This window comes from Haemorhous mexicanus, chromosome 18 (assembly GCF_027477595.1).
Source record: "Haemorhous mexicanus isolate bHaeMex1 chromosome 18, bHaeMex1.pri, whole genome shotgun sequence".
Taxonomy (NCBI): domain Eukaryota; kingdom Metazoa; phylum Chordata; class Aves; order Passeriformes; family Fringillidae; genus Haemorhous; species Haemorhous mexicanus.
The window spans coordinates 320,698-337,712 of NC_082358.1; the positions used below are offsets into that span (position 1 = coordinate 320,698).

General features: G+C 42.6%; 1 protein-coding gene across 3 annotated transcripts; it reads right to left on the minus strand.

Annotated features, from left to right (window-relative positions):
* Positions 1-1,807: 1,807 nt before the first annotated feature.
* NFS1 (NFS1 cysteine desulfurase) lies at positions 1,808-17,015 on the minus strand. Of its 3 annotated transcripts, none has more exons than XM_059862304.1 (13): positions 16,837-17,015; positions 16,660-16,727; positions 15,792-15,908; positions 14,351-14,434; positions 13,542-13,694; positions 12,565-12,658; positions 9,212-9,346; positions 7,586-7,743; positions 6,083-6,188; positions 5,830-5,911; positions 4,424-4,507; positions 4,207-4,296; positions 1,808-3,579 (listed from the first exon to the last, which is right to left on the minus strand). In XM_059862304.1, exons 1-13 carry the CDS (start codon positions 16,985-16,987, stop codon positions 3,516-3,518), a joined length of 1,386 nt encoding a protein of 461 aa, XP_059718287.1. In that variant the 5' UTR covers positions 16,988-17,015; the 3' UTR covers positions 1,808-3,515. The 3 variants fall into 3 exon arrangements, with proteins under 3 accessions (XP_059718287.1, XP_059718285.1, XP_059718284.1); XM_059862302.1 differs by having other exon boundaries at positions 16,831-17,015; XM_059862301.1 differs by having other exon boundaries at positions 16,825-17,015.

Below are 17,015 nucleotides of genomic sequence, written 5' to 3' on the forward strand. Positions count from 1 at the left end.
TGCCAACAGACTAGTACATAAAGCTGTATTTCTCTCCTCCTTCTTCCCCCTTTGAACTGCACATGCCATGCCTGGCAGCAAACCGGTTCAGCTTCCCCGCCTGAGTAATAAAGGCATTTAAAAGGAGAAAGATCTCCTGCCCTGTTTATTTCATCACCCTTGTTATGGCCCCAGGAATCTCTATATCCACCATTTCACAGCCAGCGCAGCCCAGGCTGCCCTTGAGCTTCACGTACCTCACTGGCCTGTCCTTGTTGCTGAGAATATGGCGGCATAGCACCTCTCCTCATGGTCTCCTCTACCACTTGGAGAAGGAAGTTGACACCACTGTATTCTATAAACCTCCTGGATTGCCTGTGTCCTGCTGGGTTCTCCCCCCAGCAGATGTCAGGGTGATTGAATTCCCCCATGAAAACTAGGGCTTGTAAATATGAGGCCATTCCTGTTTGTCTGTGATGACCCTCACTGAGTCATCTTCCTGCTCAGGTGACCTGCAGCAGACCCCCTCTCTGATGTCACCTGTCCCTGTCCTCCATTTAATCCTGACTCCTAAACTCTCTGTCAGTTCCTCATTCAACTCCAGGTGGAGCTCCATGCACATCTGCTGGTCACTGGCATAAAGAGCAACATTGCCTCTCTTCTCCCCTGCCTCTATCTTTCCATTCCAACGCTCCAGTCACAAGAGTCATCCCAACACATCTCCTTGTTGCTAATAAGATCACAACCCTCCAGGCACATGAATGGTTCTAACTGAAATGGTTCTCACTTCAGATACCTTTTTTTTTTTTCCACTGTGTGAAGGGCAGAGCCTTGAGGAGTAGGGGGACTGGCCCAGGACCCATCCTTTGTGGATTTTTCTAAGTGCAGAAAATGGGAGCGTTCCCAGCTGTGAGAGGCCCCAGCACAGGGAGGTCACTGCAATCCAGGAGAGCCCTAAGGGTCTCACTCAGGGCCACTGTTTACAGGGCGACAAGAGATGGGCTTTAGTCACAACAATGTTTCAATGTTTCATCCTGGCCCCACTTCAGGTCATAAACTTTCTTTCAAAGTGGGAAAACAAGAATATTACGCCACTAAAAAAAAAAAAAAAAAAAAAAAAACACAAAAAAAAAACCAAACCAAACAAAAAACCACCACCCCAAACCAAGAAACACACCAAAAAATCCCAAGAGCTCATTATCTGAACACCAGGAAGGGCTGTTCAAAGCCAAGGCCTAGTGAGAATTTTTCAGATCATGATGCAGCCTTTGGCGGGTGGGGGGGGAGGGGAATGATGAACCACTATTTATTGGCATCCAACTGGTAAGAGTGGGATAGACTGAAGTTTCCATTCCCCAAATCCTTTAACTGTATTCAGTGAGGTACAATTAAATGTTCATCCTTGGCATTACTTCTGTCACGAGGGAAGTATCTCCACTATACATTTTTCCTCATCTTGTCCCATAAACATTTCAAATAAACATTTGTTACTAGTATGAATGAGTTTCCCTAACCTTCACATGTAGAATTTTTATTTTAAATCTCATCAAATAAGAGGTGGTCAGAATCTTCAAGATTTGAGGCTCCCTTTTGTCAAAATAACCACAATTTGAGTTTTAAAAAAATTAGCTTAGGACAGGCATTGAGTTTGAGAAGAATGACTCTTCAAAAGTCAAATGTCGACTCGATGATGGCAAACTTCTTACAATGTTCACAGAAAAGTTTACCCTTTTCTGTTGCCTAATGAAACCTGCAATACAGCACCTTACTGATTGTCCTGCATAGTTCGCCCAACAAGGTGGATCCAAAAAGACTGACAGTAGCCAAGTTTAATTCTTATCTGTAATTTTTTATCACTCTCAAAACACAAAGAACAATTCATAAACATATATTTCTAAAACATGCTAGGAAAGCATGTTATCACATGCTTAATCTAGAAAATATGTATGGCCCAAGGATGAAAAAGAGTACATGCAACACCGCTAAAACATATTTATGCATATGACATTTTAAAAAATATTGTGATGAAATATAAGGTGCCACCACTACAATATTAAAACTGCTAAAACTTGTAATTTCAAATAGAACAATCAACAATTAGCTTTGCATTACAAACAACTAAATCTGTCCTTAGTTACAAAAAATGCACAAGCTTCTGTAACACAATCCATCTTGTGAGATTCAGCTTCAGGTTTTACACGACACAGTTGATCCTCGAGGTAGATTCCATCCCAAACTGAAGGTGAACATATTGTCTATGGGGTATACCAAATTCAGCAGCTCACACATTGTCCATCAATCAACACAACTAATTTGAGAGCTCTTTGTTTATGCAGTGAAAAAAAGGCACTTCGCCATACAGGGTTGGGTTTCTTACTGGAAAGATCACCAAAGAGGAAAAAGGAGAAACACTCATACAAATTAATCTCATCAAACCCTTTTTAACAGATACTTCCCCCAACATGTGCAGAGAATGGATGCCCATGTGAATCTCTAGTCAGACAGTACAGTCTGTGAGACAAAGAAAACTCCAGTGCCAGGTGTTCTTATTTTTCTTATCTCCAGTCAAAATATACTGACTGAGCTGGGCAGACTCCTTGCAGAAACCAAGGGCCCATAGGCAAACCAAGTAACAGCAAAGGTCTCATGACAAGGGGAGGAAAAAAAAAAAACCCGCAAAACCCCAGACTGCCTTAAGACATTGCACTGTATCTGTTCTCCCCACCACCTCTACCACTCATGCTCCCACCAAAGCGGTGCTGCCACCAAAGCTGACATATTCTGCCTATCCCCTCCTCCAGTCATTCAAGTTTTCTATCCTCACGGAGAAAATATTACATGGAAAAAACCCAATGGAGGGGACAGCAAAGTGCATCATGATTGTATCATAAACTCTGGAACACAGAAGAATCTTTTGAATTAAGGCATGCACACAGAAAGAAAAACAAGGAAAATAAGCCAAAAATACTCTAAATTTCAGAAAAAAATTGGTCTTAACTACACATAAAACTTATCTGTGAAGGTACATAGGCACACTGAGGCATCGCTTTCCTCTACAAATCCAAGTGTCCTCCTATCTGAGAATTTCTTGCAGTACAAGGCATTTGAGAGGCAAAACCCAGCTGATGTTGCGGGATATCTACCTCAAACAGAACAAATCTGCAACAGGTCTGTGGTGCAAACACAACAGTGACTTGGGACAAATAACACCAAGAAGCAACCTCTTGCCAGAATGCACTGGCCAAGGAGTAACATGCTGATTTAATTTTCTCATTAGAAAATACAAATCTGAATAAATTACGTTTTAGCATAAATTTCTGTGTGTCAATAGAAGTACAGTGGGTGTTGGATCAGCCTGCCTTTCTCCACAATAAAAACTAGTTTTATTTTTGACTTCTTAGATTTTGTGGTCTGAAAGGGTAGTTCTCTGGTCAAACTGCAAGTGTCAGAAAACAGAAGTGCTGCATAATTTGCTCAAGACTGTACAGAAAAATGCACTTTTAATCCATATCTAGTCCATGGATAGCAATGTTTTCTCAGTGCTGAGTCCATTTAATGCTTTTGAGGTCAACTCCATCTTGCACCATTTCCCAGAGAGGGCTGTAAAGAAAAGGAGAAAACTGAGGGATTGCAAAGGACATCATCAATAATTACACAAATTTTATCAATGACACAAGGAATTAGGAGATACCTATCTGCCTGTCTTGCCATTCTGGAGGTCAGTGAGCTTCAGATGATCAGCCCTCAACTGTGTTCTCAACCAAAAATACAAGAGATGAGAGGACAGATGCTGCACCTCATTTCCTGCTCCTAGTTTCAGCATAAAACACTGGTGTCTCTGAGACTGAACCTTAGCATTTTCACTGTCCAGATTAGTCACCGGTCTTTCAGTTTCATCAGAATAAAACAACTTATCAATACATTAACTCAGTAATACCATCTCTGGCTTAGAATCTCCTAGGTACTGCCCTATGTGCCTGCCCTAGTCATATTCTTTCTCTGATAAAGGCAGGATCTGGGAAAAGGTTTGGTGTCAGGTTTGTTTCCTTACAAATTTGTCACTAATGTTAAAATCAGGCTCCTACCCACCTAGGGGACACTGTTGCTGATATAGAGAAACACCAGCAGATTCTTGAAGCAAACAATTACTTTCAACTAAATAAATCCAATTCTTCCCATGATTATCGCACCTAAGAAGTCTTCGTGTTCAACGAGACAATATCTCACCTCATTTCCCTCAGCCTCTTCACGTGCTGTATGCACTTCTGCACTGTATAATCCACTTCTTCTTCTGTAGTGAAACGACCGATGCCAAACCTAAACCAAAAGAAAATCATTAAGGAACTGAATAACAAGCACATGAAGAGGGTGGAACAAATCTACCATTTATTTTTATCAGGAAAGAAAAATATTTGGAAGCATAAGGGCAGACCATACCACACACCTTATAGATGAGTGAGCCAAGTCTTCATCTGTTCCGATTGCCCGCAAAACATAAGAAGGCTCCAGAGAAGCTGATGTGCAAGCACTGAGAAAGGGTAGGAAGGGAAATGTCAGACTTTTCCTTAATCTTCTCCAACAAAGAACAGGTCACTTACCTCTTTACAACACCGTCTATCAACTTCCCCAGCCTCCTAGAAACCACAAGAGTGATATTTCTGCTACTGAAGAAAAAAGAATACAAGAAGCAGGCATTGTTGAGAAATGAGAGTAATAAATTAGGAGTATAAGGAAAGGAGTGAGAATACAGGTAATACACAAGAATAAACACAATGCCACATAGAGGCAGCAGGAATGCAGATTAAGAGGTAGTTGAAGTAGGGGCTGTGAAAAAAAGACAGAAACTATCCAGAGAAGGTAACACACCAGGAACATAAAAGGGAAAAAAAAGGACTTCACAAGCTGCTGTTTGGCAGCAGAACAAATAAATGAAAAACAGTGCACAGAGGGATCCGGAGCAAGATGATTGCAGTTGTCAATAGAGCGAGCTTCCACTTTGCAGCAGTATACAGAACTGGTTACATGCCGTGACTCAGTTTTTACAGGTAGCAACATGCAGTGCCAATTGGAGAGCTGTAAACAGCTCCCCAATGCACAAAGTAGAGACTCAAAAGAGATCTTCACATTACAGAAGCGTTTGGCTTCAGGGACAGTCATGTGGAGACTTGCTCTTCCTGCTCCTAGTGCCAACTAGTTTCTAATTAGGATATGCTGACTGCTTTGTTCTCAAAGGTGAGAGAAGGAGAAGAGGGGCATTTTAAACTCCATTCATTTCATCCTGAACATCAGGTTTGTCTTGGTGACTGAAGTATTACTCGTCACTCCTGTAGTCAGGAGAGCTCCATAAAAGCACATGCAATTTTCTTTCTCATTTTTGCATTTAACACAGGAACTATGAGCTGATTTATTCAGATACGGGCCCAGCTTCACTAATTGTGGTAAAAATCTCCTGAAGGACAGAAGCTCTTCAAATTTTGGCCGCCTTTAGAATAAAAGTGTCACCAGTAGAACTTAAGGCTACTCAAAAACCCAGTTTGCAAGGCTAGTAGGAAGGAATTTCTGGGTTAGCTTTTGTGGTTCTATGGGGGTCTTTTTGTTAGGATATTTTTTTGGTTGGTTTTTGTTTAGTTTTGTTTGTTGTTTTTCTCTTCCAGGATAAATAAATTTGACCTTCAGTTGAAATATGTCACTTAAACACCACTGTAGAATGTAATCAATGCCAGGCTGGCTCATTAACTGAATATGCAAATACGGGGTACAGAGGAAACTACTACTTAGCTTTTACCTTCATTAGCAGATGCTATTTTCTCTGAAAAATACACTGCTATCTTTCCCATACATTCCACATACCTTCCTGAAGACAGAGCCACATCTTTCAGAGCCATTAGAAGACTTTCTCCTTCCACATATGCAAAAGATAAATTGATGCATCCTACATACAAATAAATGAAATAGAAAAAAGAATCCATCAACTGAAATCTCAGGCAAATTGTCCCCTGCAAGGCAGAATTTGCATCATGTCCTCAAATGCATTATTCAGCCATGGCCATTAATACCAAGGAGCCAGACAGTACTAATAGGCTCAGAATTTTGCTTGAGTTACCTGGATAGCGATGCTCCTGATCTCCATTCATCACCACATTAGGAACTTCACTCATTATTTTTGTAACCAGTCGTTCTGCCAATTGTGAGATTCGTTTATGGTCATACTAACAGAGAAACCAGAAAAGACACAAATAATAAACAGTGTACAGTCAGACCTCACTTAAACGGCTTCATGTCACCAGCTGCAAGCAGAATTAAGAAACTGGGTTTGGCCAGACAAGGGAATGAACACAGCTGAAACTTAAAACTGTCAAACTTTGCCTGCTCTAGACACTGTTTTAAAAGAGAATAACCCCTTGGCTCGTAGCTAGCTCAGTCTTCACAAATGTTTCAAACCATTCAGAAAGATCTACCTACACAAGCTGCCAAACTGACTTTCATAACATCACTGAGTGCTTTGGGTTTAAAGACAAGTTAGGCAGTGCAGAAGATGGTGCACTTTGCACATAAGAAAGGGCTCCTATTTCCTTGCCTCTTTTTTCCTCGGAGCTCTCTAACTGTACCACAGAAAGACATGGACTTGCAAATGACTATGAACTCAGCTTTTATAATAAGTAACCTGCATGGTGAGAACTGCCCATGTGCAGTGTCTTGTTCTAGACTGAAAAATGAGGCAACTAAGAAAGCAGTAAGGTGTAGGATCAGCTTTGGCACACAGGACTGGCCACATGCACACATGCAATTCATGCTTGTTTACACTTGAAAAAGTTAAAAGAAAACCAGGCTAGCTCCAACACCATTTGGTTTTAAAATGCTGTAACTCTGCCAGGCAAGGAGGAGAATCTAGATCAGAGGTTTCTGCAGAATTCAGACTCTGCAGGCTCCCTAGCCTCAACTTCCACAACACAAAGCTCAGATGGTGGAATTCTGCCTATCTCCTGGAAAGAAGCCTGATCCTTGGGTGCAGATATCTGGCCTATGCATCCCATTGTTACTGTAAGTATTTTTACATTCCAGCTGTAAGGAAGGCATTGGTGCCCACAAACCAATGCAGCAGCATACAGAGGCTTATACACCAGACCTAGCAAGTAAACTTTACTGTCCAAGCTAGGAATAAAAAGAAAATAAATTCTTAGTTGCAAAGCTGCAGTAAACTTGAAATTATACTTCATAGGTCCAATACATATAATAACAGACTGGGAAGTCTTATTTTTCCAATATACATTACATAAACATGACAGTCATTTCAAAGATGTTGCTAATACACATGTGCATAATGGAGAAGTAAATACAAGCAAATAAAAGCCATATTTCACTAAAGCTGTCAATTGTAGCCTTGTAGTAGAAAACTATGACTCTTAAAGAAAAAAGAAACTTTACCAAGAACTTACAATCACCCAAAACCATCCCTTAAATTCTCAAAACATTCACTTAATGCTAAAACATGAGAATCAAATTTAATTCAGTTACATGGATGCAAAAAGACCTAAGGAATCCAAGACTTAAATGGTGCTTTTACACTATTTTCTGGAGCCCAGAACAAGTATCTTGCTGCACATACCTCCATCTCTTGCTGCGCCACTTCACATGCTGCCCCCAGTCCCACTGCTAGAGGTGTGGGCACAGTCCCAGACCGCAGTCCTCTCTCCTGGCCTCCTCCACTCTGCAGGGGTTCTAGCCTGACACGTGGTCGACGGCGAACATAGAGAGCACCAACCCCTTGGAAGCAAGGAAAGCTGTTTTACCATATGCCCAGAGTTCAGAAATTATGAACAGGGACTCCAAGCTTTGGTAACATTCCTTATTTCCACAGCAAACACACACGTGGACACTTAACTGGAGAAAAATAAAGTGAACAAGTTCAGTATTATTTTCTAGGAAATGATGTTTGTCCCCAGTAACCATGTTGAGGCTCACAGAGCTTCAGCCATGGGAGTTCAGCTTCTTCCACTCTGCTTCAGTCACCCAAGGACTCAGCACTTTTCCTCCTTCCCACAATTCCTGTACACAGCTGAAGTTCAGCCCCTTGCACTGAAGTTTTTATCGGGAATTTACAAATGTTCTCTTATTGACTTCCAAATTCTTTCCCTCGATTAGCAGACCAGCACCAGTCCCACGAGTCTTCTCCCTTTCTTCTCATTAGGAAGACTCATTAGTGGCAACAATTTTCAGTGAGTTGATTAGATAAGCCAGTTTTGCTAGTCAATCATTTTAGTGCTCTACTCTCCTCACCCTGAAGCCAAATTTTCATGCCTTTGAGTGCCCTGGTACACTTAATAAGTGACTGTCACCACAGCAAGGACAGTTGCAACTTCCAGGCATAACAAATGGTGAAAATTTATGTCTATTATCAGTACAAAAATACTAGTTGAAAACTTAGTCCTTGTCCAGAGATAATGTTGTCAGCTCTCAGCAGAACTCATAAAGGAAAAAAAAACCTTGTTGAAAAATATGAATTTTGTCTTTTGTTTCTGAATAGGATAAGTACAGTTATAATGTTTTATATATATATATATATATATAATGTTATAATGTTTTATATATATAATGTTATAAGTTAAAATGCTGTATGTATAGCATATAGCAAACATGATTTCTGACTCTCTTAACACCCACTGTCGCAAGCCAAATGGACCTTGACAATAATAATAGCTGAATTTTTAGTATTTGTCCGTCAACCAGAAAATGGATAGCTGGATATTAAATCCCATTCTGCAAAGAAAATGAACAAATGGGGTTGGAGGAATGGAGCCATTGGAAGTAGAAAACAATCAAAAATCACCAATCAGTTACCTTTTGGTCTTCTTGTTTCAAATCACGGTCTGGTCTAAACTTTGCCCTATAACCAAGTGATTTCATTTCAATAATTTCAGCATTAGTTCTGCTTCACACCAAGCAGATGACTCCTGAAAAACCCACTGCTGCAATGCTGCCACCATCATACAACACTGTTTCTTCCTTCAGTGAAGCCACCTCAACCCATCTAGCATTGAAGATCCACTTACCACAGCTCTATGCTGGCAGCAGTGCCTGAGCTTCTCTGAAGTCTGTCCAACACCATTCAGAACAGTTTTCTACAGCTTAAGTAACTGATACTATGACAAATGGGTTTGACTTCACACCTTCTGTAGTTACTTTAAGGTAGGTATGAAAACAACAATTCCCTATAAAGCACTTCAGTGAGTACCTTTGGGCCCATAAATTTTATGGCCACTGATGCTCATTAGGTCAATTTTCATGTTGTTGACATCCATAGGAATTTTACCAATTGCTTGTGCAGCATCCGTGTGGAAGAAAACCTTGTGTGCACGGCAGATCTCACCTGTAATAAAAACAAAAACCAGATTACCTCAACTAATTGCTATGAGCCCAAAGATTCCAGCAATGGATGTAAAGCATGACTGAATCTAAACCAACAGCAATATATTGAGGTATCTGAGGTGACAAAGGCAGAAATGAGGGCTGTGATGTTTTTTTTTACACTGAAGTGGCTAAAGCTGTGCAGGAGCTACTGTAGCTTGATGCCTTGGAACAGGTGTAGGCCGGTACAACTACAGTGAATTTCTCCGGTTGAGAAGTTAAAAAGTCTTCTATTGTTAAGAATTGAGATTATTTCCAAACCCACACCTAACAAGTTTAAGAACAAATGGTTGCATGAAATATCAAAGCCTCCACACAGAAATGACTCCATAGTTGGAAAATATTGTTTTTTCTTGGTTCTTTTTCTTTTCAACATCCAGTACAAGCCAGCCTTCCTTTCAAGTTTCTCTATTTGACATGTATTTTTATGTCATTCCCTATATTTTCCAAGTTTTCCAACACTCAGCTTCAAAACCATTCTCAGAATTGTCACACACACACTTATTACTACTACATGAAGTCAGATGAGCCTGTCACCAGGCTAAAATATATGAAGAAATAGTGTATTGTTCATGGGCAGTAAACATAACTATTATTTATTTTTGTCATCAAGAAAATCACAACACATCTTCCACAGGATCTGCACAGCTGCATCCGAGACCTCTTCTCTGCACAAGGGGTTCAACATAGTACTTCATAGAATAAGTAACCACCCCTGTGTCCAGCGAGGTCAGGCCACAGGCCACACAGTAACAGGGCCTCAGGCTCCCTCTGCAAGGCCTCAGGCCTGGCCTGCTGGACCTGTACAAGGTGTTAGGAGAACATACCGGGGGAACTAGAGCTGGCACCAGCTGTCTCTGGCATTTAAACATGGGTCCATGTCCTAGGTTGACTATATGATGCTTTTATCCCCAATCATCTCATTCCGTTTATGCCGAATAGTAAGTTTTGCACCTTTAAGACTTGCTTCAAAGATTGAGGGGGGAGAGGAGGCGCGCAGTTTGTTTTCAGACACTGAACTCACTCCTACACATTCCTGCTTCTGGACTGCGTGGTTCTGCGGATGAACAGACGGCGGGACAGGGCTCTCTTTTTTTTCTTGCTTTTTAGTTAGTTTAGCTAGCTGAGGCAAAGAAGTTCCCTGGACTGTGCTTTTTTTTCCTTTTTTTCCCCTTTCTCTGGACCTGTTCACACCTGCTCTGGACTGAACAACCATAAGAACACCAGCAGCTCGCATCGGGGGCCGGTCCGGGCCTGGGCCACGGCATTTCCAGCGCTGGAGGGACTGATAAGGGACTGAGTGAGCTGAACTGGAATCTGGGGAGGGGACTTTCTGGGTTTGTCATCTCCTTGGGAGCAGCAAGGGGTTTTATTGTTTAATATTAAGTTTTCTTGTTTAATAAACAGTTTTTTTCCACTTTTCTCCAAGGAAGTATTTTCTCCTGGACCGGTTGGGGGAGGGGTGGTAGAATCCGATTTCCTAGGGGGGCCCCTTGGGGGTTCTCTCCCAAATTTGCCCTGAACCAGGACAGTCCATAGTAAGGACCTTGACAATATAAGCACAGGAGGAAAAAAAGAATCCTTGGGGCTATAAACAACTCACTGATGGTCAAATGTTTGTCAATGAAGAAACAGAACCAACCTTTAAAAACCTTGGCAAAAATGCTGCTTTGAGCCTAATGAAGAAAGAAATAAATTCAGCAGCTAATCAAGAAAACCAGGTGCACAAGATGCCTGCCACAGCCTAAGAAAACAATGGAGTACATACCCTATGGAGTATGTACTCAAGAGCAGAGCCAAAGCCAAAACATTGTACAAAACCTCAAACACCTTATGAAAGGATATCTTGAATATGAAGGTATGATGGTTTTGGCTGGGGTAGAGCTAACTTTCTCCACAGTGGCTAGTATAGGTCTGTGTTTTGGATTTGTGCTGAACACAGGGGTAATAATAGATGTTTCTGATATTGCTGACTAGGGCTTGCACAGAGCCAAGACCTCCTCTGCCCCTCATATGGCCATGCTGGCAAGGGGACGGCAGGTTGGGAAGAGACACATCCAGGACAGGTGACCCAAACTTACCAAAGGGATATTTCAGACCATATGACATATGCCATACACTTTCAGTAGAGAAAACTTGGAGGAAGAAGGTGGAAGGGGGAGACATTTAGAGTGATAGTGTTTGTCTTCCCAGGTCACCACTGCATGGGATGGGGCCCTGCTCTCCTGGAGGTAGATGAAGATGAACACCTGCCTGCCAATGAGAAGCAGTATGGAATTCTTTTTCTTCACTTGTGTGCATGGTTTTTGCTTTCCATATTAAACTGTCTTTATCTCAACGCATGAGTTTTCTAACTTTTACCATTCCAATTCTCTCCCTGATCCTGCTGGTGGGGGAGTGAGTGAGTGGCTGCAAGGTGCGTGGTTGCCAGCTGGGGTGAAACCAGGTCAGAAAGGGTAAGTGTATATGTTTTTCTACTGTCACAGGAAAATATCAACAAATCATCTGGGATCCAGGGATCTGGAGGATCATCAGGGATGCACCTGCTCACCCTGCTTGCTCCAAAAACCATGGTTCTCCAGGGTCTGCCTTCATCTGCTTTGAGGTCCCTGTCACTCCACTTGCCGGCTCAGAGCCTGGCTCACCCTCTCCCTGCCTCCTGGTCTAGAAGCATAGCTCTTCAGTGGGCTTCTGGCCTACAAAGCAATTGTTCATGACTATATACGATAATACTGGGGGAAGGATTGTCCAAGTGTGGTGCTAACCATCCTCTCCAACTCCAAATCCTGCACATTTCTCCTCTTAAACACTACAAGTGCTTAATAAATCATTATAGTATATAAGCTCAATTTTGGCCAATTATTATTCTGTACAATTTTTTTAATCCATCATACAATCCAATGAACTGCAGCTGATCCATCCAGAGCAATGACTGCTGCAATGCTCACCATAAAGGTACTGAATTTCATTCTCATTTCGCTTTGGACATCAGTTTTTATTTGGGACAGCAGTATTATTTATTTATATTACATTTTTTATTTTAAAATATTTATGTTATTATTTTTTCCTTAGCTACATTACACCTAATCTTTTGCAACAGTACCATTTGGGGATGAAAACATCATCTAAAATGATGCAGAAGCAACCTTAGCTGGCATCTAGAAGCCACAGTGTACTTACCAATGTCATGAATTGGCTGCTTTACTCCTATTTCATTATTTACAGTCATTACAGAAACCAAACTTGTATCAGGCTGGAATGCAGCCTCCAGCTCCTGGTGAAAGATTCAGAAGGACAAAAGTTGTGACTAACAGAGAAGCAGGATTCCTGTGCACATCTTCAATTTAACAGCAACTCAACCACCAGTCCCTCATTTGCAACATACTGACAAACAGCCCTGGGGAGAACACAACCCAAATGAATATTAAATGCCTGTAGCATGTCCTAACCCTTCAATACACCTGGCACCCCACGTGGTTAAATCAAATCTCAACAGGCTTTGCTATATCCCATAAATGTCTCTGAACTATTTTCTTTAAGGAATTAACCACCCACAGTACAGCTTAAGCCTCTTCTAGCCAAGGTGAGGCTGGCTGTAAAGGAACTTTATACAAAAGTCACATCACACCTGCAGCAACGTGCTAATAAAACACCACTCATTACTGTGCCCGCAGGCTGATCCCTTGGTCCTATCACACACCACTCCTCTCCATGGCAGGAGAGGGACTGGGAATAAAACTGTTGCTGCCCTGTGTTACAGGACGTCAAGGATGAACTAAAAACATACAACTTCTAAATTTTAGGGCTGCAGCCAGTACATACAGAAGGGCTGGCTCATGAACAGCCATAGGAAGTACTGTAATCACTGAAACAGTGCTTCAAGTACTGAGCTCCTTATAGGGTACTCAACAGCTCCACCTGCACAGCAGTGGCTGAACGGTGGGACAGGAGGTGGATGTTCTGGTTGAGAAAAAGTGTATGATGTTAGAACAGAAAATCCTTCTCCAGATATGACAGAGTCGACTATGACTCTCATTCTACTTTGTGATATTTATTACCCTTTCCTCTTTTTCATCTAGAGGACACAAGGTTTTGAGCATCAATTTGAAGCAAAATCCTCTTATTTTTTTAGTTTCTTTCTGTCAGTAACAACTTACCTTCAGATCTATGAGCCCATTTTTTTTAACAGGTAGATATGTGATGTGAAAACCTTCTGTTTCCAGGGTACGACAAGAATCCAACACACACTTGTGCTCTGTTTGCGTAGTAATTATATGCTTTTTTCTGGATTTATAGAACCTTGCAACACCCTGTCAGGCACAGTCCATGAAAAAGAAATTGGCCACTGAAGAAAGCAGGCATTATACAGTATGACTGGAAATAAGAAATTACTACTTAGATATAGTTCATTTGGATCTTTCCTGTTTGACCCAAGCTGTGAATCTAAAAGGTAGATCATAATCAACACTACATATCTCCATCAGCACCTGCTTTTCAAAGCATCTTACTTCTCAAAAACTCTGAAAATGTTTATTGCTGTTAAGCTGTAGAAGCCATTAACCGTAGCATTTTTTTAAAACTTTTGCAATGGAGTCATAAACACTGAGAAGTCTGAACAACCATATAGTACATACACAACCTAGTCTTCATCAGAAAAAGGTTTCTAATCTGCATGTCCACTATATTTCACAATAAAGATTTTAATTACATAAGCGGAAGGAATGTATTTAGTGCATGCGAGATGAACATCAAATATTTTACACTGCCCTCAAAATCATGTCCCAGGCATCAAATCATTCATCCATGTATTTCTTCCACATATGTAACAGAGTATCACAAAAAGTAAATCCAGAAATGCAAATATGTTATACTCCAACATATTAACATTTAAATTGTTGAGAGATGCATACAGTTCTTAAATACAAAATTTTAACATAATAAATAAGAATCAGTATAAACTTTTTACCTTAATTGCCATATTATTGGATTCTGTTGCACCACTGGTAAATATAATTTCCCGTGAATCAGCTCCTATTAAATCTGCAACTTGCTGTTTAAAAAGAAATACAAATTTGACTTGTTAAGAAAACATACAATAAATTCTCTACAGCAAAATACATGTGAAATGTTCTCAGGAATATTCCCTTGAGCTTCAAAGGATTACAGCTGGCACCTAACAGAGTTATGCTAAAAATAGTCTAAATATCTGAATTATAAAATACACAAGGAATCCACAGTCATTAGAAGTGGTATTAAGCATTAACCTGTTATAACACAGATAAAACTTAAGTAGACAAAAACCCATTACATATTACTTGAAAAAAAAAAGAAAAAAAAATCCTTCCCTAAGATTAGAAGAGTGATAAGATATGGTGTTAGTCCAATGACTGCAGCAATGTGCTTGTGACTCCAGGAAACCAATAATTCTGTGGCACTTTTACTTAAAGTATTGGTTTCTGCCATTTCAGTTGCTCTAATCTCACTGTTGGAACAAGTGCCAGCTTCTGCACCTGGGACTGGAGAACCCTGGGAGTCCAGACAGACTGGGGAACAAGAGGCTGGAGAGCAGCACCACAGAAATCTGAAACCTGGAAGTTTGGGCTGAAGGCAAGTGGAGCAGGAACCAGCAGTGCCCTGGCAGCCCCAAGGGCCAGCCTGTCCTGGGGGACATCAGGCCCAGCATTGCCAACCCCAGCAAGGGGGAGACTGTCCTGCTCTGCTCTGCACTGGGGAGGCCTCACCTCAAGTCCTGGGGGCAGTTTGGGGCAAATCTATATAAGGAGATGAAGTTATTAGAGAACATCCAGAGGAGGGCCATGAAATGGTTAAGGGCCTAGAGGAAAGTCTGTAAAGCAAACAGCTGAGGTCACTTGGTTCTTTCAGTCTGAAGAAGAGGAAACTGAAGTCAGACCTCACTGGGGGCTGCAGCTTCCTTATGAGGGGCATCAGAGAGGCAGCTCTCTGCTCTCGGTGACCAATGACAGGGCTTGAGGAAACAGATAGAGCTGTGTTGAGGAAGTGCAGCTGAATAGTAGGAAAAAAGTTTTTTACCCAGAGGGTGGTCAGGCACTGGAACAGGCTCCCCAAGGAAGTGGTTACAGCCTTAAGCCTGCCATAGTTCAAGGACTGTTTGGAGAATGCTCTCAGGTACATGGTGGGATTGTTGGGGTATCCTGTGCAGGGCCAGGGTTGGACTTCATGATCCTTGTGGGTCCCTTCCAACTTGAACTATTCTGCGAGTCTATCTTTTCCTGCAATAAATCTACTAAAATACAGCTAAGCAAAGAGGAAGTTGCTAAATCCAGCCCACAGAGAACAGGGGTTTTTCCCTTCCTTTTTTTGTTAGGTTTTTTTGACCCTGAATTTCCTCAGCAGCAAGGAAACCAACACAACAACCAAAGACTCACCCGCCTCGCCTTCTCCATGGCAGCTTCACTCTCCCAGCCATAGGCGTGGGTCCTGGAGTGGGGGTTGCCATAGTAGGCTGTCAGGTATGGGAGCATGCTGTCCAGGACTCTGGGATCCTGTGGAATACAAAACATCTAGCCTTAGAAAAGGAGAAGGGAAACTATATCTGTTCTCTCTGGACATACCCCCTTGCCACAGTATCAGCAGCACTTCTGTGGCAGTATCTTGCTTTAGCTTAGGTCTGACCTTGAAAACTTGAGGCTATTACATGTTAAGTGTAACACAAGTATTCAGCAATTATGATCTGTGCACTTCACCCTGATCTGCACTGAAGGTCAAAGAAAAACAACATCATTTAGGAAAACGGAATAACAGACCAGTTTGGTTTGGAAAAGACTTTAAGGCTTATCTAGTTCCATGCCCCTGCCACGGACAGGGACACACCTTCCACTAGGTCCGGTTGCTCCAAGCCCTATCCAACCTGGCCTTTCTTCTGAGCGGAAAAAAACCAAAGTCTTAAAATGTTAAGAAAAATGTCAGATCAGTATTTTGGCTGAATTCACTTCCTGCTTCTCTCAACTGTCTCCACTCCCGCAGGGGTCGGTGAGAGCCCCTTCGCGGCTCCACCACGCTCCGGCCCTGCAGCACTGAGGCTGCCCACGCAGGGGGCTGCCCCGACGTAGCTACAGCCCTTCCAGAGGATGCCCTGACTGCCCTGTGGTGACAGGAACAGTCTGTGTCGCTACAGGCGGCGTCGAACGCCGCCTCTGTTCCCCACGGCAGCTCGAGACACACGCGAGCGCTCAGGGAAGAGAAGCGGGAGTGTGAGGACCCCGCTCCGCTTCCCGTGCTCGGTACGGCCCTTACCAGCGGGGTAGTGGCCTGGACATCCATGTAAAGTGGCCGAGGAGCACCACCGCCATCGCTGGTTCGCCCTGAAGGGAGAAGAGGGGGAAAGCTGCTGTCATGGGCCGGCAGGAGCGAGGCAGCTGTCCCTTCCTGGACAGGTGCTCTGCCCGACCGTGGCCTTACCCTTACCCGGACCCGGTCCCGGTCCCGGTCCCGGCCCCGGTCCCGCTTCCGATCCCGATCCCGATCCCGGTCCCGGTCCCGGTCCCGGTCCCGGTCCCCCCGCTCGGAGCCGCCGCGGGGCTCGTTCGCCCCCCAGGGCCGCCAAGCGCCGCCACAGCAGCATAGCGCGCGACGGACAGAGCGGGGGCGTG